The 20,551-nt window shown below is 47.6% G+C and overlaps 9 protein-coding genes across 9 annotated transcripts; 7 read left to right on the forward strand and 2 right to left on the reverse strand.

Annotated features, from left to right (window-relative positions):
- Nucleotides 1-1,615: 1,615 nt before the first annotated feature.
- N7539_008470 (BTB/POZ domain-containing protein) lies at nt 1,616-2,604 on the forward strand (the record flags this gene model as incomplete). The annotated part of the gene is made up of 3 exons (XM_056938065.1): nt 1,616-1,761; nt 1,808-1,934; nt 1,984-2,604. The coding sequence occupies 3 exons, from the start codon at nt 1,616-1,618 to the stop codon at nt 2,602-2,604; spliced, it is 894 nt and encodes a 297-aa protein (XP_056786447.1).
- An 806-nt stretch (nt 2,605-3,410) lies between these two features.
- Nucleotides 3,411-3,789, forward strand: N7539_008471 (uncharacterized protein; the record flags this gene model as incomplete). Its single annotated transcript, XM_056938066.1, has 2 exons — nt 3,411-3,571; nt 3,636-3,789. Coding segments are annotated over 2 exons (315 nt in total), but the record flags the coding sequence as incomplete, so codon positions are not given.
- Nucleotides 3,790-10,077: 6,288 nt separating this feature from the next.
- On the forward strand, nt 10,078-10,506 carry N7539_008472 (uncharacterized protein; the record flags this gene model as incomplete). Its single annotated transcript, XM_056938067.1, has 1 exon — nt 10,078-10,506. The coding sequence occupies one exon, from the start codon at nt 10,078-10,080 to the stop codon at nt 10,504-10,506; it is 429 nt and encodes a 142-aa protein (XP_056786449.1).
- Nucleotides 10,507-11,243: 737 nt separating this feature from the next.
- Nucleotides 11,244-13,582, reverse strand: N7539_008473 (uncharacterized protein; the record flags this gene model as incomplete). The annotated part of the gene is made up of 3 exons (XM_056938068.1): nt 11,244-12,710; nt 12,769-13,106; nt 13,168-13,582. 3 exons carry the CDS (start codon nt 13,580-13,582, stop codon nt 11,244-11,246), a joined length of 2,220 nt encoding a protein of 739 aa, XP_056786450.1.
- A 470-nt stretch (nt 13,583-14,052) lies between these two features.
- On the forward strand, nt 14,053-15,050 carry N7539_008474 (SUR7/PalI family protein; the record flags this gene model as incomplete). Its single annotated transcript, XM_056938069.1, has 4 exons — nt 14,053-14,058; nt 14,110-14,661; nt 14,712-14,829; nt 15,019-15,050. The coding sequence occupies 4 exons, from the start codon at nt 14,053-14,055 to the stop codon at nt 15,048-15,050; spliced, it is 708 nt and encodes a 235-aa protein (XP_056786451.1).
- A 26-nt stretch (nt 15,051-15,076) lies between these two features.
- Nucleotides 15,077-15,469, reverse strand: N7539_008475 (uncharacterized protein; the record flags this gene model as incomplete). Its single annotated transcript, XM_056938070.1, has 1 exon — nt 15,077-15,469. One exon carries the CDS (start codon nt 15,467-15,469, stop codon nt 15,077-15,079), a length of 393 nt encoding a protein of 130 aa, XP_056786452.1.
- Nucleotides 15,470-15,837: 368 nt separating this feature from the next.
- On the forward strand, nt 15,838-16,539 carry N7539_008476 (uncharacterized protein; the record flags this gene model as incomplete). Its single annotated transcript, XM_056938071.1, has 1 exon — nt 15,838-16,539. One exon carries the CDS (start codon nt 15,838-15,840, stop codon nt 16,537-16,539), a length of 702 nt encoding a protein of 233 aa, XP_056786453.1.
- Nucleotides 16,540-17,175: 636 nt separating this feature from the next.
- On the forward strand, nt 17,176-19,117 carry N7539_008477 (uncharacterized protein; the record flags this gene model as incomplete). Its single annotated transcript, XM_056938072.1, has 5 exons — nt 17,176-17,261; nt 17,291-17,620; nt 17,668-18,120; nt 18,177-18,522; nt 18,572-19,117. The coding sequence occupies 5 exons, from the start codon at nt 17,176-17,178 to the stop codon at nt 19,115-19,117; spliced, it is 1,761 nt and encodes a 586-aa protein (XP_056786454.1).
- A 419-nt stretch (nt 19,118-19,536) lies between these two features.
- On the forward strand, nt 19,537-20,067 carry N7539_008478 (uncharacterized protein; the record flags this gene model as incomplete). Its single annotated transcript, XM_056938073.1, has 2 exons — nt 19,537-19,674; nt 19,729-20,067. 2 exons carry the CDS (start codon nt 19,537-19,539, stop codon nt 20,065-20,067), a joined length of 477 nt encoding a protein of 158 aa, XP_056786455.1.
- Between the last annotated feature and the right edge of the window lie 484 nt (nt 20,068-20,551).

Consider the following 20,551-nt stretch of genomic DNA (forward strand, 5'->3'; position numbering starts at 1 on the left):
TGTATCGTTCGTACCTTCTAATCCCTCTGCCAGTCTCAATTGTTCTTGGGTATTACTGGAGGATATACCAGTGAAGTGCATCCCAGGTTCATTAGCACGCACCTTGCTGCAAGCTTTAGTAATAGACCTGAGGAGTTGGATGCGTTTCTGGACATCACGATCATGATTATTAACAGAACAGCTTGGATGGTCTGCATTGATCCATCCGGTGCGTTTCCAGAAAGCCTCCGAAAGCTGGGATTTTCGCCCCAGCAGAACGCTCCTGGGCTCCTTTCCAAACAGTAAGCAAGCCGTCCTGCAGTTGTGAGATAAATAGTATTGACTTACTTTTCCCGTACACAAGACAACATCTGGACATTTTCTTTCAATCGCTAGTAGTACAAGGGAGTAGAGTCTCTCAAGTTTGGAGTCTTCGAGCTTCAGTTTCTGCTCCTTGCATATACATTGCCTTATTTCTAGTACTGAGACGTTTTAGCGTGCCAGCTGAGCCGATGGAAACACCTTCCCTCAATGCGCTGAGTGTTGGGCATCGAGATATTACAGCATTGACTCCATCATGCCAGGGATGCACTTGCAGTGGCTCGATAAGAATCACCAAAAGGCCGCCATTTGTAAATGGACCAGCAAGCCATCTTGTACAATCAATCTCGGCAGCAGACAGTGGTTCTTTTCTTATTTCATGGATGTAAGAAATGATGGAATCAAAGCTTTCAATGTACAGTCATTCTCGAAATCGCCTTGACCAACATACACTGAGAAACTCTTTGCTGGCCCCACCGCCAAGGCATTAGCGCAGATCATTTATTGAGCGAGTGGCATTAAATTGAGGAGCGCAGTAAACTTGGCCGTGTACAGTGGATTTCGAAAACAGTTTACCCCCCGAACACACGCATTTACTCTCCCAAAGACCCACTTTGGCGCATCGCCCATGTTCTAGATCCCCACGCAGCCAATAATACGGCGTCATATCTCCGGGAAGGGGCATCATCTAGCCGGAATTAGCATAACGAAATCTTAGTGGGGCGCTGGGAAAGAAAGCTTGTGTGTCTGGGGGGTAAACTGTTTTCGAAATTCTCTGTATGAGGATGGTGTAGAAGAAGATAATTCTAATTGGGAGGTTTTGGCGATGATCGGATCCATGTTGTTCGACTTGTTTTGCCAAGTTTCGAGCTGAGTGACTGAAACAACTAGTAATCGATCTTCGCAGTCTCTGTGAACATTTCGCGTAGATGCCTGAGCAACGACGTGATGCGCCAGATGAGTTTTCCTATATCTATGAATCATACCGAAGGAGGGAACGAATCATAATTGATTAAAGGGATGTTGACGTCATTCATTTGTCGTTGCTTTGACGACATTGGGAGGAACCTAAGATCTAAGTTATGTTCCGGCTGCTCTGTTCTGGTTCGTTCAATTAATATTTCTTCATATTAAACGCTAAGTACCATAGGAGTTTGAATGCAGAGTGCAAGCCCGTGGTCGCGTTATAACTTTCTTAGCCTAACTTATCACCTCAATGTCCAGCTCTCAAATTTAGTTCGGCACATCCCAAAGCTCGAAACCAGAGGACCATTATATTTCATTCTTCAACGGGCCTCGAAATATTTACTCAATGATGGCCAAAAAGAAGGGCAACGTTCGGCACCTACGCGAGGTGCCATGGTGGCCTCAAGAATCCGAGACTTCCGTCAAGGACCTATCCGATGAACACAAACTTCAAAACACAATTCCAGGCGAAGAGCTTTTCAAAGCTTTGGCGAGGTGAGAAAAGAATTCCCTCAGTCTAATCAGTTCTGACAACATACAGCATCAGACTTGATCCTAAATATAGCGACTTGACTATTGTTTGCGGCCGCGACGAATATGCTGTGCACAAATGCATAGTATGCACACGATCGGACTTTTTTAGGAAAGCTTGTGATGGTAATTTTGAGGTAATTAATCCCGATAGCAAAGCACAGAGCTTAAATTAATTGATTCAAGGAGTCTTCCACCAACAGGATCGTATTGCAAGAAGAACCCGCGCTAGTTGAGCAAATGATTGAGTACTTTTACTCCCTGGACTACCAGGTAAAATCGGGCGGTTATCCAGACTCCGATCACGAAATAACTGATGGAACCTCACTTAACGAAGATACCCACAGCACGACTACTGCAGGGGATCGTTCTTCCCAACATTCAGACAGTGAGATGGATCCGAAGAGAGCAAACAAACCCAAGGACTTAGCTGAAGATTCGACAATTTCCTTCGACCCCTTATCATTTCACATTTTGATGTACTCGCTCGCAGACCGGATGTTTATTGATGGGTTGAAAGCTATTTCGAAGGAAAAAGTCAGAAAAGAGTTGAGACAACGATTGGACCCAGATGCATTTCCCCAGGCAATATTTGACATCTACAACTCAACACCCCCGACTGAGCGTGGTCTACGAAACTTGGCCGTAAATATGACCATGAGTCATCTTACTGAGCTAAGGACCAGCAGTGAATGCAGTCGTGTGGCTTTCCCAGACCGCTTGGTGACGGAGATCCCACAGTTTTCTTCCGACTTGCTTGTGGCGGTGATGAATAAGTCGGTATCTGAATGGAATCAGTGGGGATAATGCGGAAAGAATTGGGCCTAAATGGACTGTTGCAAAAATCATACAGTATATGCAAATTTTATTGACATGAAGGCCCCCGCTTGGTTAAATGTCACATTGGCAGTCGCATGGACGGACAGAATATTCTTATTGACGGTGACGGTAGCTGGGATCCACAAGCAATATGGGCGAGGGGGCGTGCGGTTGTATATTCCTTACTTAGGCCCTCAAGGGGCTAGGATTGGCATCCGGTCCAGACAAGTAAAAATAATTGAGAATTTACTGATAGTGATTTCAGCGTTTTTAGCACAGTTGCCGCAGAAAAAAATGCTCTTTATTAAATCGTTATAGAGATTATTTGCACCATTAAAATTGAAGGTGCAATTCCGCCCTTCAATATGTTGGCTATAAGTAAAGGATGAGAATTACGTAGACACAAATTGCAGCTCATACCTTTCGCAGCAAAATTAAATAGATATACAACGCCCTTGAAGCAGTTCCACGGGCTTTCTCCTTCGCCGAACGGAAGCTAGTTGCACAAGAATTAGAGAAATGAAAACGGAATGAAAATTAGCGCGGACCAAGATTGTCTCCTCCAGGAGACTGAATGTATTTTAAGTAAGATATGGCAAGCTCTCAAACCTGTTTTTCCAGAAGGAAGGTTTCCTCCTTCTCGCGCGGGAGTATCCTCGAATGATTCTTATAAACCAGAATGCGAAGCTCAAACATAACATTCTCGCTTGTATTTTTTCATGGGTTCTTCTTGCAGGATACCTGGTTTTTCCTAACACATTCGATTCAATTCGCACTTCTAAGACTATCCAGTCTACGGTGGCTCAAAACGAGATCAGCAAATTGACCTAAACCTCCTTCTCAATATTCCGCTTTTAGCCTTTGCGGCTACTTTCTGCCAAATCGGTAGCTGTGGCCACATACTGCTTTGGAGGCAAAGCTCCAATCTTATTTGGGTTCAAGCCAGAATATTTCTGTGAGTCAAGGCTAGGAAATTGAAATTAATATTTTCTGCAGTTCACTGATCTTTAACAGACCAGTTCTCATCAATTCCGCCACAGGTTTCATCAATACATTCGTAAATGTTTACACAAAAGCAGACCCATCGTGGTCAATACTTCAAATAGTCACAGCGTCAGTGACTGGTGGTTTCATGCTATTATCTGGAATTTGTTTCATAATCTATCAATATAGACTATACCTACTGAAAGAACCTTTAATGGACGGGATACAAATAAAGGAAACACACCAACACGGAAGCTCATAGCTGTGGCTGTCCCTCAATTACGATGTTGATGGGGGCTGATCTTCAGTTGGTCCTGTTGCAAAATTTTGGAACACATTATTTTTTTCCTCCCAACTGGCGCGACTTCACTGCGATCTTAATTGGGTGAAATCGTGGTCACGATCCGGGCCGCTCGCGAAATCGTTGTGCATTCTACATTGCATAGTTCCTTCTTCTTTGAGATTGATCAAGTTTAGAATCTGGCTACATCTGATGTTAAGAAATATTCTACAGCCACTAGCAAAATTTGCTTCGTTTCTGCAGCAAGATTATCTTTGGTTCAGGCATTTTCCAAGGGCTTAGCGCAGATCTTCCATTGATCACCCAACATTAATTTGAGGGTCGTTGAACAATGCACGGTGAATATTACCATTTTTCCTCCTGAAAGAGTGGATCCACTGCTGAATATTGGGCTGTCAAATCCTGATGAAGGCGATGTCATAATACACGTAACTTACGACGGTCCTCAACTGAGCATTCTCTGATAAATCAAAGATCCGCGCTAAGGACTTGGTAGAGGGTCTTGACTCGAGGAAGTCATGGTTTATATTACAGCATTAGTGATCCTTTAAAGAATCCTCGATCTATTGCGGCATCATGACAATGAGTGTGGGTAATCGCTGGAAGGGTAATCCATAGCCAGTCTTAAGCCGCATCATCCGTAGAGGTGACTCTACGACGAGATGGTGGTTTTTAATCCCTGAGTTTTGTGAATATTCTTTGAGTACAGCACTTCAGTGGTTTGGAAAATCTCGTAGTATGAAAGCCTCCGCAGTTTTGAAGCTAGACTAGTAAAGAAGAATTACAGCTGTCCGCCCCTCAGCGTCATGCAGGGGGCTAGAACCAACGGGTGAATTGAGTGATGAACCTGTGCTGTTCTGGTGTGCAATTTCCTATCCTCCGGATGGATGAGATGTCGTACCACTTGATCTGTGTTTGTTGATCCCAACAGGTTGCCGAAGTTGCTTGCAGGTATGCCTTAGTATAAAGGCGTTGCCTTGCCGCTTCCATTGCGATGCGGGGCGTAAATATACCTTCCATCGGGGGATCTACGATAGTCCTTGCCTCTTATTTCGGCCAGATCGGACCTGCTAAACTCCTCTTCACGATTCAAGGTGTTGACATAGTTGTTCCGTCCTGGAGACTTTTCCCAGTCCCGTCTTAGCTCCCATTTTTCATTGAAGATCCTCTTATCCAACCATGACTGCGGAAGGCCCGGAGAGACTTCAAGAACGAATGGCGGCTCATGCTCGATGCGGCGCTCCTTGCGTGTTTGCTTCTTCCAAGCTACTTGCTTAGTTAGCTTTGTCCTAAATGCAGTCTTCTTGGGGAGGAAACCTCACGCATTATTATCTGACGGAATCTTCCCATTATGCTGCAAATGGTAATGTGTGAGAGTGTACGTGGTGACTTGGACAGTAGTTCTGACTCACAAAAGCTGTCCGTTCTCGAGACCGGTATAAGTACTTGTTTCTCAAGCGTCGTTATCTATACCGGAGATTATATTATGAACGGGAATGGTTCTTAGAGCATCCTCAAATTATTGCCGCTGTTTGCCCGGAGAGTAGTAATGTAGGAGAAAATCAGATGGAGCTTGTTCCCTTTATGAAGTCAGAAAAGACACTTATTGATGGAGGTCAAATACTTTTGAAGGCGATATTCTATGGACTGGAACTCTCTTTTTGGGCCGCGGAGCCAAGTCCTTTCTGCAGATAATTTGTCAACGAACCTCTTTTATTTGATAAAGACTATATAGTAACTGTTGCATAGTACTTTACTGTACTGGCTACTCTTATAGAGCAGCATGTGATGACACTCACCCGGTATACGGCAAAAGGTAGCTCTGCACAAAGATATCCTGTAGTAGGTAGGCCCTCCAAAAGGACACGCTATTTGGCAGGTGAAACAGGATTCCTCGCCTTGACGAGCTACTTCAGCTGCAAGTGCACACTCTTACGTCGCTGGGGCTTTTCCCATCAAAGTGTCATTTCCATCATCCTCAAAAATGTCGATGGTTTTGCCCGAGGTGGTTGAGAAAAAGCAGACCTTCAAAGGGAAGCGGGGCGTCTTGAGGGTAGAAAAGAGCCTTTATTGAGGTGTGACGATTAATGAGCAGAGGATACTTTTTCGTAAGTCTCGGCATAAGAGCATATCCTTCTACAATGCCATTATCTTCATAGAGCCCTTGGTACAGTACTGTGTGTAATAGCGATTGAACTCTCTCCCAACTCTTATCTTCTTACTTAAGTATCCTTGATTCCCCTCAAAAGTTGTTATTATACAAGCTCTCCCATCTCACCCACCCAAACAATCTGAGGAATTTCTAAGAGGCATGGAGGTCTATCGTTGTGTGCGGGATCCACCTGGACAGAGCATCGAAGAGATAACTAATGATAGTGTGTTGGAGAAGAGAGATCAGAACCATATACGGTTCCCTCTCGTGACTGCCACTCCAACCAACATTACAGGCGTCTCAGCTGCAGAGGCGCTGGCGAGTACCGTGTTTGCAGCTGCTCACGCAGGCGAGGGTGCGCCGCAGCAGGCTTCCAAAGGAATCTCAGCACGGCAGCCAGAATTGCAGCCTAACCGCACCTCTCTGCGCAATCCCGCGGAGAAAGTCACTACTGAATTGAACTTGGTTTCTGAGCATAGAAGCCATCGAATGCTCATAAACGGGAACAGCCAACTTCTAAAATCGTTCAAGATACATCCTCCGGGTCATAGTGCCAGCAGAACACGGTCTCGCTTGCTGCGAGGGACGCGACATCTCGCCCATCAAGTCTTTCGGCATATGCTTGAGCATCAACATCCAAGTGGGTCAACACACTTGCGGAGAGGTTATGCAACTCGGAGCTCTCTGTTGTTATGCAGAACGATGCTAAGTACCGGCGATTGCTGCGTGTGGTTCCAGTTCTTGTCAAGCTTCTCCCAAGCAATATAAGGGATGGATTGGCGTCAAAAGAAGGCGCAGCACTACTAGAGTTTGGCATGTTTGTTGCAGGAAAAGTTGTGTCCAGGGCCTCGAATACATGAGAGAATAGAGCTCTGCTGTCGAGTCAGGATCTTGCTTTTGATCTCAGCTCTGAATAGAGGCGTTTTAGCGTATTCAAACGGTGCTACAGACCTCACAGTAAAACCAAAACGCAGGCCACAACGAATATTGGTCTGAGTGCAGGAAGTTGGTACGACGTGCTGTACGGACTACCTTGAGTGGCCGGTGGTGCAGAATGAGGATAGAATCAGAATGTACCTTTTTTCCGCATAATACATGGAAGAAGTGTTGAAAACATACAAAGGCATCGTGCGTCTTACAGTACCACTGTTGATGCGTGCTTTATTGAGCCGTTCCAACGTCCATTCAACGGACGCTTCTCACCAGAACAGGCCCCTGTAAGCCGTAAAGTCAATATTCAAAGAGAATCAGGGATGTTGAAGGTAACCCAAGCTACAATACGAGTATGTACATGGAAGAGAGTGCTGAAACCAGAATGCAGTACTGTATTCCACCACTCCTGCGCTTCCACCTTCTTATTCAGATATTCACCGTCTCACTTAGTACTCGATTGTAAATGAATCCTATTCCTGGAAAATGAGAGACCAAAAGCAAAATATTGAACCACAAAATGTCCGCGACCGAAGTACGCGTATCCCAATTCCACTACAATTCCTGGCCATTTAGCAACTGGATGGCGGACAACACTCATGGATTTGACAACTTGGACGGAATTCCTCTACAGTCCAAACCCTTTAGTGGGCTTCTTCAAACAAATAATTCTTCTGATAATTTGACTATCTTTTCTCCAGGTGAAGACTGGCAACACATCGTTCTGAAACTTCTGCAGGATAGCTGGCCGGTGTTCAAACATATCCGCTTAAAAACATGGGTGGAGCGGGTCATTGGGCTACTAGCGGCATCCCTGAGTATACTGGAGACTTTCCATGATCGACTGGCCTTCTCGCTGTTTACCCTGTTGCGTCAATTCCCTCACGAACTCGAGAAACACCGCGAATTGGCGCAGGCAAGTCGAATCTGAATGACCGCTTCCTCGATTGCTTCCAATCTGACGCAAGTAACATACAGGCTCTTGGACGCACAGACAACTTTCTGCACCAGAGCGTCCGTGATGCTATTGAAAGAGCCAGAATCGGACCAAAGTACAGAGGGTTCGAATTGGATGCATCGCTGGTTGTGGAACTCTTGAAAAAGTTGATGCGCGAGCCAGACAAGAGCATATTAGTCCGATTGGTCGTACTTGAAGTTCGATATAGCCGTTTTCGCCTCAGCGACGGCTTTACCCGAGGGGAGCACTTCTCTGTAGACACGCAGTTCCTCGAGCTAGTCAATGAGCATCGGGTGAAGACTACCGCAGAACGGCTGACAAAATCCGCAAAGGAAGGATTTCTGGCGCTTTCAGCCTCAAGTGTTCTTAGCTACAATGAGCCAGTCCGTCTGTTAGGGCATACGTGACCATGGCCCAAGATGCCCGGGAGCTTGCTGCTGCAGATTCATTCCATGAGAAATTGATTCTACTCGCCAAGGCAAGTTCTTGAAGCAGGAGAATCTGAAATTGAGACGAACAGTAGCATAGGATTTGTTGAGTCTAGACAATTTCCTTTCCCTCACCGCGATCTTGACTGGCCTCCATCTTGCTGGAGTTTCACTTGAACACATTTTGGCAGACTTTATCGATCCATCAGACAATCGCTGCAGGTACCGTCAGCATCTACACAAAGGACCATCCTTGCCGTTCTTGTATCCTCTGATTGTTGACCTAAGAAGAGACAACCGCAAAGCTCTGCAGGCAATCTTTCGCTTCCTCACGTACATCTAGACTCTGAGCATATCATGAATAGAAATGTCCGGGGTGGTACAATAACCTCAGTGCTGGCTTTGAACTGCAACAAGTCTTTACTTGCCTTCCCGTATCCAGCTACCCTATCTGGAAAGTACCTTATCTCACAAGTCAAGGTGTCTCGCCCGCAATTCTCAGGTAGTATCCCACCTCGTCTGCCCCACTTCGGATGGTACCGCCAAACGTGTAGTAACTGGAGATTTGGCAACTTAATGTAGCTTGTAGGCTAGATTGGCAAAGTTCCGACATTTAGTAGTAATGGGTGCAGTGTTCTATACGAGTTAGAGATTCCGCTCTTCTCATCCACGAAAGGTGACGTACGTAATTGCAAAAGAATAGCCCTGACTGGTCCAGGTACGATACACGAACACAGTCCTTTGCTTCGGCTGTGCACTCATCCTCTCCGACGTACAGAAGGTGTTGGATATTGTCAGCAATTGGTTGTACATATGCAACCCCGCGTGCATAGTAGCAGGTTGGTTTCCCCTGCAAGATGTCTCAGTCGCTGATCAAGGGTCGGTAAATCAGGTACTCACATTAGTATCAACACCCGCTGGCAATGCTGGTGCGGCATAGTGTGGTGGTTTCAGCACCTACGTGGGTAAGTCATGGGACGATCAGACTAGAGTCCATCCACTATACCTCTCGCATTTTCAAGTTCCTATATGATCCTCGACCCGCAATGGTCGGACCGGCGAGCCATATCATTAGACCAACAAACTTACATGAGAGAGGACCTTACCGCCGAAGAAAAGAACCAGTAAATTGCGAAAAGGCCATGTGGCAAAGTCATTATCATATCGATTGATCTAACCCTTTAACCTTGATCAAATGGTCTGGGTTTTGTATTGTATTTACACAAGGATCGTATGAGCATGTGGTGCGGAACTCAAATTATGCAGCCCTGATTGACGCATTTTTGTGCTGTCTTGTATCCTCAGCGAGATAAGGGAGTGTGATTTTAATTGGCTCCTCATTATTAGCCTGCCAACACCCGGCCAGACTTTACCAGCAGACGATATGTATAAGAGCAATGTCGGCCCTAAAAATTGTCTTGAGGCACGCTCATATCGCTGGAATGTATTCAAAGTTCTTCTTTGTGGCCTTGGCCGCACACTCATTCGCACAACTCCAAGTCCGTCAGCTCTCCGAAGATGTCTGTAATTTTCTTGATACATGGAAAGGCGTCTCTGGCTCAACTCCCTCCATTCGCTTCAATCTCAAAGGAAAGCTCAATGAAAATATTCTTTTTCTACAGACTGCGTTGCCCGGGTTGAATCTAGTTCCAAAGCTGTGAGTTTCCCGTGTGGTACAAGGGCGAGACAAGTACTGACTGGTTTAGGCATGAATGGATCAGCATTTGTTTGTGCTGGTTTAGAAATTTTGCTGGATGGTTCATCGTCTACTCAATATAGCCAAAGCCTTTTGGCACGACAGGGTAATGCCTGCGAATGTGAAAGCAGTGTGGCATCTGTTAGTACTACAACCGTTACACTGATCCAAGCATCGACCAGCACTGCCAGCTCTACCGCACCTACCGGCTCGACCAGCACTGCCGTTTCCACCAAATCTACCAGCTATACCAGCACTGCCAGCTCTACCGCACCTATCAGCCCTACCAGCTCGACCAGCTCGGCCAGCACTGACAGCTCCACCACATCTACGAGCAAAGCCAGCTCGACCCATACATCTCCGGATCGGACAAGTAGTCCCCTGTCGAGTCCATCAAGCACCCCAGGAATTCTGACAGAATTGTCATGTCTGATTAAGTAGGTTCCATGCAGCATGTGCTGTGTCCAAGAATTTCAACCACTGACCTGAATTTTAGAAAAGCGGACTATGATGCTGGTGACTCGTGTCATTGCTCAGATGGTACCGAGCCGAAATATTCCTCTGGTATATTTGTACTGTGTTCGTAAACATGCAAGGTATGACTCGTCAGGTAAAGATTACGAGGCTTATTGGAATTATACACAATCGCGCCACACCAAACAAATCAATGTCATTAGGATTACGGTAGAGATGTTGTACTGTACAACTCTATAGAATGGAGAGTAAATTCCGTCTTTTGGGCATTTCTAAAGACTTCGTAGACTGAGCCAGACGATGCGTAGCGCTTCAGTGAAAGCCAATGCATGATTTTCTATTTTCGAAGGAGGTAGCATCACGTCAGTCAGTGCTGTGACCGCCTTTCATGTCTTCCAGAATAATGGCAGATTTTCTAAAACATTTTTCCCTTCCACCCCTTCCAAACACACAAGCTTTCTTCCCCAGTGCTCACTCAGATTACTCTTATCCCGATACAGCAGACTGAGTGCCTCTCCAAGGAGAGTCTAGAGGGTTGATTGGCTAGATAGTCATCTTAAGGGTCTACGATCTAGGCCCGGACCGTTAGGGGGCTCCTGGGAAAGAAACTGGAGGGAAGTCTGTTTTCGAAATCTTTGTAACCACTATGCTATGATCATGACTTCTGGTCAAGCAATACCGCGTCACCGTTCGACTATCAAAACTCAGATATCTGATGAGCCCTCGAATAGGGATTGATTGGCACCGTTCAATTGGTCCAGCGTTGCGATGGCACTTTGTAGCCAATGCCTGGCATCTTGAAGCTCAGGAGTCTCCATTGCGGTTGGTACAACGTCTGCGACTTGCATTGGATCGTCAGGGAATGGATGGTATGGTCTGCTCATTAGGATCGCATGTAATCGGCTGCGCGGATTCTCCCGGTAGTAGCCACAACAATCGTCAGCAGTCATGCCCCTTTCGTGATCCGCAGGGTTTGAAATATGGAAATAGTGTTCCCCCAAACCTTGGAAAAATTTGAACCGGGTGTTCAAATCATGAGGGAGACACAGGTGATGAGTTTCGTCATCTACAGTCACGTCTACTGCATAGCCTGTAGGCACCAAGCTGGCCTGGCTGCTGGAGGGCAACATTGGAAGCGGCTGGGGGGTAGTGAGGCCGTGGGAAGTGTTTGGTAGCTGTGCCGTGGTCGACTCCGCCATGACAGTGGAAGACAGACTCTGCGCGGCCGGTCCGTCTACTGCACCTCGTGATGTCGCAAAGTCCTGGAAGTTCTCGGGCAGCATCTGCACGTTGAGACCGTTCCTTGGTCCGGCAAGGTAGCGAAAGAACATGAAGAAAACCGACTGGCGAAGAAAGCCTGCTGTGACCCGTGGAAATGTCCACGTTTGTTCCAGCGCCTCCGTGGACAACGCGTAATGATCTCCAACGATTGAATCCATGTACGGCTTCCCATTTCTTCTCTTTGCGGGGACCTCTGGTTCCGTTTCGAGAGACACAGGCTGCGGCTGCCGGAGAGGTGGTAGACTCAGTGACAGGTTAGCTGATGCGATTAGATGATCAGGAACCCGGAACCCCCTCTGCTGAACAAAACGGAGAAAATACTGCCACAATACAGCGCGATCTTCGGTGAGAGGCTGACTTGTATTCGTTGGGCTGTCGTGCCTCCCGCGAAAAGACGATACGCGACGCTGGTGCTCCGTCATCTCGAATCCATACTGAAGACTGAACCGCCAAAATTCCCAAAGATCGGCCTTGAGTGATTCGTCCCGATGCGATGTGGTGAGCGGAACGTGTGTATCAAATTGCTCATAAAGACTTTCGTCGATAGTGGCCCTACGATTGGGGTCAGACACGACCAATTGTTGCATCACACTGCGCGCTACTTCGAGGTAAAGCCTGTCTTTGAAGAAAGTTTCCAAAGTCGGAATCGGGAAGTCGATTTCCACCAGCCGTTCCCACACCGCTTGACGGTCAGTCGCCGGGATGGTACGAGACAAGTTACCTTCCTCAAGCTCACGCTTCAAGAACCCAAAGTCTTTTGCAGAGACCTTCGGAGCTCGTGATTGGATGAGGTGCACTGTCAACCCGTCAATGAGACGCAGATGCTGGCGATTTCCTCCCACCATATCAAGGAACGTTTGATAGATACGATCCCAGTAGCATATAATTGCCTGCGAGGATTGTCAGCATTTGGAGCAGACGATCCCTCTCTGAACTGTAGAGGCTCACTTGATCACAGCGCATGGCAAGCACTTTGTGAAGCAGCCCGATTCGCATGCCTTCCCACAGACCCTCGATAGGTAGAAGCTGATCCAGTTTCTGGGGTAGAGTTGGATGCTTGAAGAACGCACGGAGGTATTTTGCCTTTTTGCTTCCGCACATGGTCTCAAGTACGACCCACCAATTATTCGCAGCGAAACGATTGACTCGGTCTTCTAGATACCCTTCGTAGCGACGGATGCGCTCGTAAACCAAACCGTCCGGAGGCCGGCGATTATTGGAGTATCGTTCCCGGAGTGACCGAATGAACATCTCCTGTACTGATGCGGTTGCATCGTCGCTTTGCGCTATCAGAATGTCCAGTATGTCAATGCATTTTTACCCTCAGACCGCAGGGGTACGACCTACCTGCTTCCTCAACCACGTAGACATCTACAATCCACCACTGATCCGTTGGGCCCAGCCTTGTTCGTGCGGCAGTTATCATAGTTTCATGATCCTGCGCGTGAAGGTGGTAGTCGATGTCCACGTCTAGCCAGTCGAACCCCCCTTCGCAACGCCGTAGGCGAACCCGGGAGTCCCAATCCGCAACCGGGATTAGCACAGGCACATGGCAGTCTTGCATGAGGCGCTGGCATCCTTGAATTCTCATAATTCGGCGGAAGCGATCGATGTTTGCTTGATTATCCATCTGCTTTTTGAAACTCTGATCAAATACCAGACGGGAGATGTCCACTCTTGCAGTCGCTTTGAAGCATCTTCGGTGCGAATCGAACAAGGCACTCTCAATTTGTTCCACATAGTCTTGGGATAAATTGGACATGACGGCGTGCTCCTAAACCAATGCCCTTATGGTATGACACCGAATCCATTCCAGTGATCTGAGGAAATTCCCTTCGTTTATCAGCCTGGAGAATGAGTTACTACAAGACATGTCTTGAAACCACCGTCTCCCGGCTTTGAACCCGCTCATAGTTGAGGGTCTGGTTTTTCCACCACTGCGTGGTCCTCAATTTTCTGCCTCACTCGCCGTTTCAGTCTGTAGCCCCGCGCAAGCCGTCGGAGGCATCTTATAACTTCTCCTAGCAACCATCGAAGACCTAGAGGAGAGGTATGATGTGATTATTATTCCATTACCTCATGTCATGTGGCAAGATGCGTCTTCACGCTGGTAACAAGCTTGAGTTTATCTTCTCTCTAGGTTCCGTCGCTTTATCTACCGGGACACTCATCTGCCTTGCATTTGTGTTTTCAAGATGCACATCTCCATCAGCACCACAAGATTTACATTTTATGAAGGTCAGTGTTCATCTGAACATGAAAAGTAGTTGAACTACCATTGTGGAACAGGTGAACTTGAGTGACTTTCCAACCGTCGGGAAACTTGATCTCCGGCGATCGTTCAGTATAAGCAGTGCGGATGTGTCTGGACTAGCAGATACAGCCACAACCGAGGCTACCAAGACGACAAACAGTGCAGCAGATAGTATTTCCCAGGCATCGGCCGCAGTTGGGACTGTCGCCAACCAAGCCCAGAGTCGCATCGAATCCATTGCCAGTGAGCTGAAAGTAAATCTTCCCGCGTACTATTCGGTCGGACTGTGGGATTACTGTCAGGGAAAGACGGTTGGGGGTCGGCCGTCAAACTGCACTAGACCATCGGCATCTTTCTCGTTTAATTTACTCGACATCTCCAAATATGTCTCCCCCGAGTTCAACGACCTGTTTCCCAGCAAAGACACCAAAGGTCTCACAGGATCGCTCAAACTATCCAAGTTCGCCATATCCGCCTATATCGTGGGCATTTCCACCACTGCCTGCGCCCTGGTCGTGGGTCTGGTGACCACTTTCCGTGAGGCAAAGAGCAGATGGTTAAAGGTGCTACAGATCCTTTCATCTGCGGTAGGTTTCATCACAGAATTCAACACGTTACAAATACTAAAGTCTTCTAGATAGCGCTTGCTTCTATCCTCATAGCCTCCGCGGTGGTGACAGCGATATATACGGCTTTGACGGGTGCCGTTGAAGTGGTGTTGGGAAGCTTTGGTGCCCATGCGTCGCTCGGTGTACGTATGTTTGCTGCCACTTGGTTGGCGGTAGCATTCTCTTTCTTCTCCTTGCTTACGTGGGTCATCGTCTTGCTTTGCTGTTGCATCTGAGATATATGTCCACCAGGCATTGTTAGATTAGTAGTTAGTGAAAACGTCACCATGATGGAAAAGTCTAGAAACTTTCATTTGCAACTATTCCGTATTGCAGAACGAGCGCTGCAAGACTGCCTTCAAAGCTAGTCCAGGCACATTCTTACATTTCTGCATTACGAAGATGATTCCAGGTGTTCCATTCCCTGTAGGTTCAACGGCTCCACCAGAAAATGGTCTGCATGAGGAAAATCACGACGGGGAAAGATGTGGCAGGCAGAAAAGCGGCAATCAATCGGGCAGAACTCTTCACGGGATGTCTGTGCATCACAAGCTTGGTCAATCAGGTCAAAAGTCGACTCTTGTAAGTTGGGGAGAGTTCCGTAAATATCCCCCAAGCTTTGACTGGGCTGATCCAAAATCTGTATTTGTTGATGTCGGAGCATTTCGTCCGATGCCTGCTCAACTAGCTCCTGCAGGTGTTTGAGCAGGCCATAGCAAGCGCGGTAGTAAGCATTTCCACCTTGCTGTCTACCGATCTGTCGGACAATCTCCACGATTTCGTCCATCGTGATATCAGGGAACATCCACTGCGCATATGGATTCGGGGCCTGTCCCCCGTCCAATGAGTAATTTAAATAGGAATGACCAGGATGCTGACCGGAAGACAAGCTCCGTTCCACCGATAGAGAGTATTGTTTCCTGCTAGAGTGGTGGTCGAGACCGATTCTTTTTGAGGTCTGGCAGATCAGCTTCACCTGACGAATTTTTCACTAGGCGAGACTGGCCAGCTTTGTCAGAAGCAGCCGTGGACAAATAGTAAATTGAAAAAGCAGTGTGCAGTGACTGATTGTTACGTACTATACCTGTACAAATATAAATTCTCGTCAAGAGCCTCGATCGAATCAATCAAACCATAGATTACTTTTGCAGCAAAATGCCTGATACCCCAGGCGAGAACCTTCGCGACTGCGCAATCATTACTCTCATCAGTGTATTTGGTATATCATACTTTTTCTTGTTTTCCGTCCAGTACTTGATCTTCCATTTTCCTCCTACGCCAGCCGACATTATCGGGACACTTTCTGTGGTGTTTTTCGCGTTCGGCGTAATTGGATGGTATCTACTGTGTCTATCCTATCGAGTGATCGCCGCCTTTCATGAAGACCAGGCGGCTTGCTGGCAACGGTTGGAATTTGGAGGTGTTCTGCTCCTGATTTGGACTACCACTCTTCCCACTGTGGTACTCCTGTTCCCTTCCCAGCTTTTCCTTCAGTTGGGGTACCTGGCCATGTTTAGCCTTGTCTTCGTGGGTAGCCTGGTAGATCTCGTCATGTACGACCCCAGTATTGCCATGGTACGGGTACGCTTTCCATATTACTGTGCCTCGCTCGGTATCTTTGCCCTCGTTCCAATGATCCACTCCTTCACGGAGTCGCCACATGCTGCACCTGAACTGGCGATCGCTTTCGGCCGCATGGCCATGATGAACACCATGGGCGCAGTGTTCCGCCTTCTCCGTCCCTTGGAGCGAACGGGGCTTGTTCCTGGATGGCAGCCCAGCCTCTACATGATGCACTTCATATTGGCCTACAACGCTTTCCAGTACTCTCAGGCTATTCTGCATAGTCTGATCTAAATGACCTCTGATGTTTCTCTGCGCTTCTGGTGTTCTCATTCCCAGCCGTGAGCACCATCCTCATTCGCTAGTTGACTGTGCTCCCTTTGGCAGTGCTCAGCCTACAATAGAATGAATTCTGTGCGATTGCCCTTTCTTTCTGTAATATCTTGCCTCAAGCCCTAGATATTTCATGGAATGCAACAGGCTTTCCAATAGTCACCAACAAAATCTACTCTTGTCTGTTGAGCCCATTCAATTTTCTTTCAGTTCCTCCCATGCGTTGTGCCATTTCGGTCAATACTGCTTTATTGTGACTATAAGATACTACTGGTCTGAATATCCTACACGCTAACTAGAGGTCTGTCTGTCTCACAGTGTTTGCCCGCATCGTTGGCCAGGTTTCAACCGCTACTGGACGCGGTTAACTGCGTTGATACCGTATCTAATTGTGTAGACCCACTTTCTGTAGCTATGCTCAACCATCACCTTCGCTTTGAGTGTGAGAGACATTCATCGTTATATATTTGCCATATCGCCCAATTTCCAGATAGTCTGATTTTGAGAGACGGAGCCTAGCCTACGAGTTGAATGTTTACAAAATGCTCGATTCTCTGCCCAGCGAAATTCTTTACCAGATTGCTGAGTTTGTCAGTATTGCCAACTGAAAATCCTGTCTTGCTGTCACGTCACAATGCTCATTCAGCCAGTTACCGCGAACCAGCCTACATTCCGTCGGCAGGGTATCTCGTCGTCTTCATGTTATCTTCAGTCCTATCGTCTACCAATCCGTCACCCTCCGTGCTGCAAGCGAATGGGCACTCAATGTCCTTGATGTCGACGCTTTCTTTCTGTATCACGACTATGGCAGGGCACAAGCCTATTTAAGGAATACGAAAAACCTTTGCTTTCAAGCGCCAATTCAAGTGGTTCGATTCAGTCGGTGCGCGTACTATAGTATCTTCCGGATGACAGGGATGAATGGATGCTCGCCAGATGCAATGAGTGAGGCCGTTGCTCATAAACATTTTCTGCAGGATCTAGAGCTCCAGATCTCACGAATACTGTCATGCCTGACACCGCACAACCTCCGTTCCTTTGAGTAAGGCATGATTCAAGTCCACCTTGCACACCGGGACTAATCTATAGCAGATGGCGACTTGGGACATGTATCCCTCAAGGTATCTTTGGGGTTGATGGCTACCTAGCTCGGTGCCAACCTCATATTCTTCATCTACATCTTCAAACAGATGGCACTTGTTTTCAGGCTCAGCCTGGCCTTGAAGGGTTGTCCCAACTCCATGACCTGAAAGTCCTAAGCTGGAATGGAATTCAGCATCGAAGCGAAGTTCAGTCGTTGCAACGGACTCTTCAATGCAATCACCTACATCTTCGTAGCTTCACTGTCGCATTCAAGCCATCCACATTTGCAAACTCCCTGTCCTGGAGCCTGTTGACCAGGTCGGGCGATGAGCCTGGTCATGCGCTAAGATCGATGCCGTTTGCCAGCCTGAAAGAATTGTCTCTGTCACGGATTACGCTTCCGACATACTTACCGCCTGATGATATTCTTACATTTCGTGGTCTCTGTTCATTAAGTTTGTACCACTGTACCAACCAGCTTCGTTTCCTCAGCTCACTATCTAAGGAGGGGGCAGCATACGGCTCGTCTATTTTGAAGGTTGTTTTGATATCCTCAAAGATGACCATCGATATATGAATGCGCTCAGTGAATTTCTCCTCTCATTTCGTGGGCTACAAAATCTTCATTTGCACCAATCAAATTTTCCTCCCCTGGGTGCAGCCTTCGTGGGAGCCATCCACGGGCACCCCGATACCTTGAAATCGCTCGTATACCATGAGCGACAATTGGTGCAACTAGATGAGAGCGGGATGTTTGAAGAGGATCGTGATGTAAACCCTACCTGGGCTGGAAAGTGTGACCACACGATTGACCTCTGTCCACTTACCTTTTTGGCGCTAGCCATATGCCCGAAAACTGCGGTGAGCCTGCTCGCTCGATTGCTTAAACGAAAGGTACTAACGAGATTAGCAAACGATTCTCGAGCCAACCCGGGCACACACGCAGCTTCAGCTCTTGCATCTTCGATTGAGCGGGCCTGAGAGATTGCATCAGAACCTCGCTCTGGAGATCAGGACTTTGCTCATAGAGTCGGAGCGGACCAGTTCTGAGGGCACTTTTGCGCCCGGATCCAACCTCTTGGACGACAAGCCAAATACTTACGATCCATCTCGCGTTCGCCAGATAGCTACTCTTCAAAGCGAAACGCCGCCGTCCATGCCGGCAGCCAAAGCATTCATTTCATTTGCCAGATGGGCATTTGGCCCACAGGGCATACCGTCTTTACGAGTGTTAGCATTTGGAGACTTCTCACATGAAGATCGGTATGAAGCCCAGCGTTTTCTGGTTCGCCGTCTTGACCGGCCGAAAGAATCTCGGGTAGTCAGCGAATGTCTTGGTTTCGTCCCGCTCGACTTCGCGGACTTGGAAAGTTGGGACGGACTTTCGGGCAACGGTGCCAGGTTTCTCGCCGCGTGCCCGGGAAATAGCTTGATGGAGTCGCCATATGATTTTTGATTGAGAACAAGTTGAAGATGGTCATTTTAGGTCAATGGGAACAGACCATTAATGAAGGCCAGTATAATGCATATATCCTCGTACACTCAACGTTACAGTATAATAGTGAGAGACTGTAAATGAATAGAAGCCTAACAGCCAGATCGGTACTGTACTGAAGATACACTTGACTTCGTTGGAGTAGACTTCCGTTGTCTTTCCAACGGCCTCACGTATGTGTGGAACTTTTCAGTCAGAGTGGGATCCTAACCTGGTGAAATACTGAGAGCCACTTTGTTAGACAACGCCACGTTCCGGTCATCGACCAAATACAAACACCAATGGACCTCTTATCCCAAATATATATAATCGAGATAATCGGGACGCCCTATCCCCATATCCCTGGGCGCAATCAAGCTTACATGCAAATAAACTGTGCCATGGATGCCTCCGCTCCGGTCACTGCAGGGGACCGCTCGTGTAAGAGAAGAAGAGAGGAGCACGAAGCGGGCGACTCCCGACTTGCCGGTGACCAGAACATCCCTACCAGGACAGCAAGTGATTCGCGTCGCAACAAGGTAACGTTCACCAACGTCGTACAATCAACACTTCTAGATACTAACAAATTCTAGGCAACACCCCGGGGCGTGAAATTGTCCCTTGTGGAAGAAATGAAACGAATCCTGGACGATAACCCCCCTTTCGCGTCCAAGACCATGGAAACCCTTGACCTGTACCTTTGCTTAGGGGAATCGTATGTGATCGACTCGGCGCGCAAGATCCGTTTGGAACAGGAGCAGCGACAGCTCCAGGCCGAGAAAGCCTGGCTGATACATGCGAACAACCGGTTGTATCAGGCTTGCGCCGACCGGGAACTGGTGCTGTGGGGCCGACAAGAAGCATTTGATACCGTACAGGACGCCGTGGTCAAGGTACTGAGATCACTGAGAGTCCCTTTGATGACTAGTTGACCACACACATCTGGAAGGATCCCTTGGTGAAGGTATTGGGTTGAAAATTTGGTCGGTGGGAGCCCAAGTCTGTGTGTTGGTGGGGAGGCGGGTTGAGAGCTGCGGACCGGTCGCTCAACGACCAAAGACCGGCGGCCAGTTTTACACCGCGTAGGGGTGAGCGCGCCTGGGTTTCTGTTTGCTAGACCTTCCGAGGAATTTCCAATTATCGCAACTCTTCCCTAAGGCGAATTTGACACCCCATGATTAGGATAATCTAAACGCGAGAGCATGCTGCTTCACTTCCAAGATTTGGGAAATGCTATGCACCTAGGTTGGAGATCCTTCTGGTTCAAAATTGTTAACATTATGGTTGGCTTCACTACTGAGAATCCCTCCCCCACTGATCCGTTCGACGTCGATCTTGACTCTCTTTGGACAGTGTTCCACGAGACACCTAGCATTGGGCGTGGAACTGAGACAGGTAATGGCTTTTCTTTCTATC

Source organism: Penicillium diatomitis (assembly GCF_028827545.1).
Source record: "Penicillium diatomitis strain IBT 30728 chromosome Unknown utg000013l_segment0_segment0, whole genome shotgun sequence".
Taxonomy (NCBI): domain Eukaryota; kingdom Fungi; phylum Ascomycota; class Eurotiomycetes; order Eurotiales; family Aspergillaceae; genus Penicillium; species Penicillium diatomitis.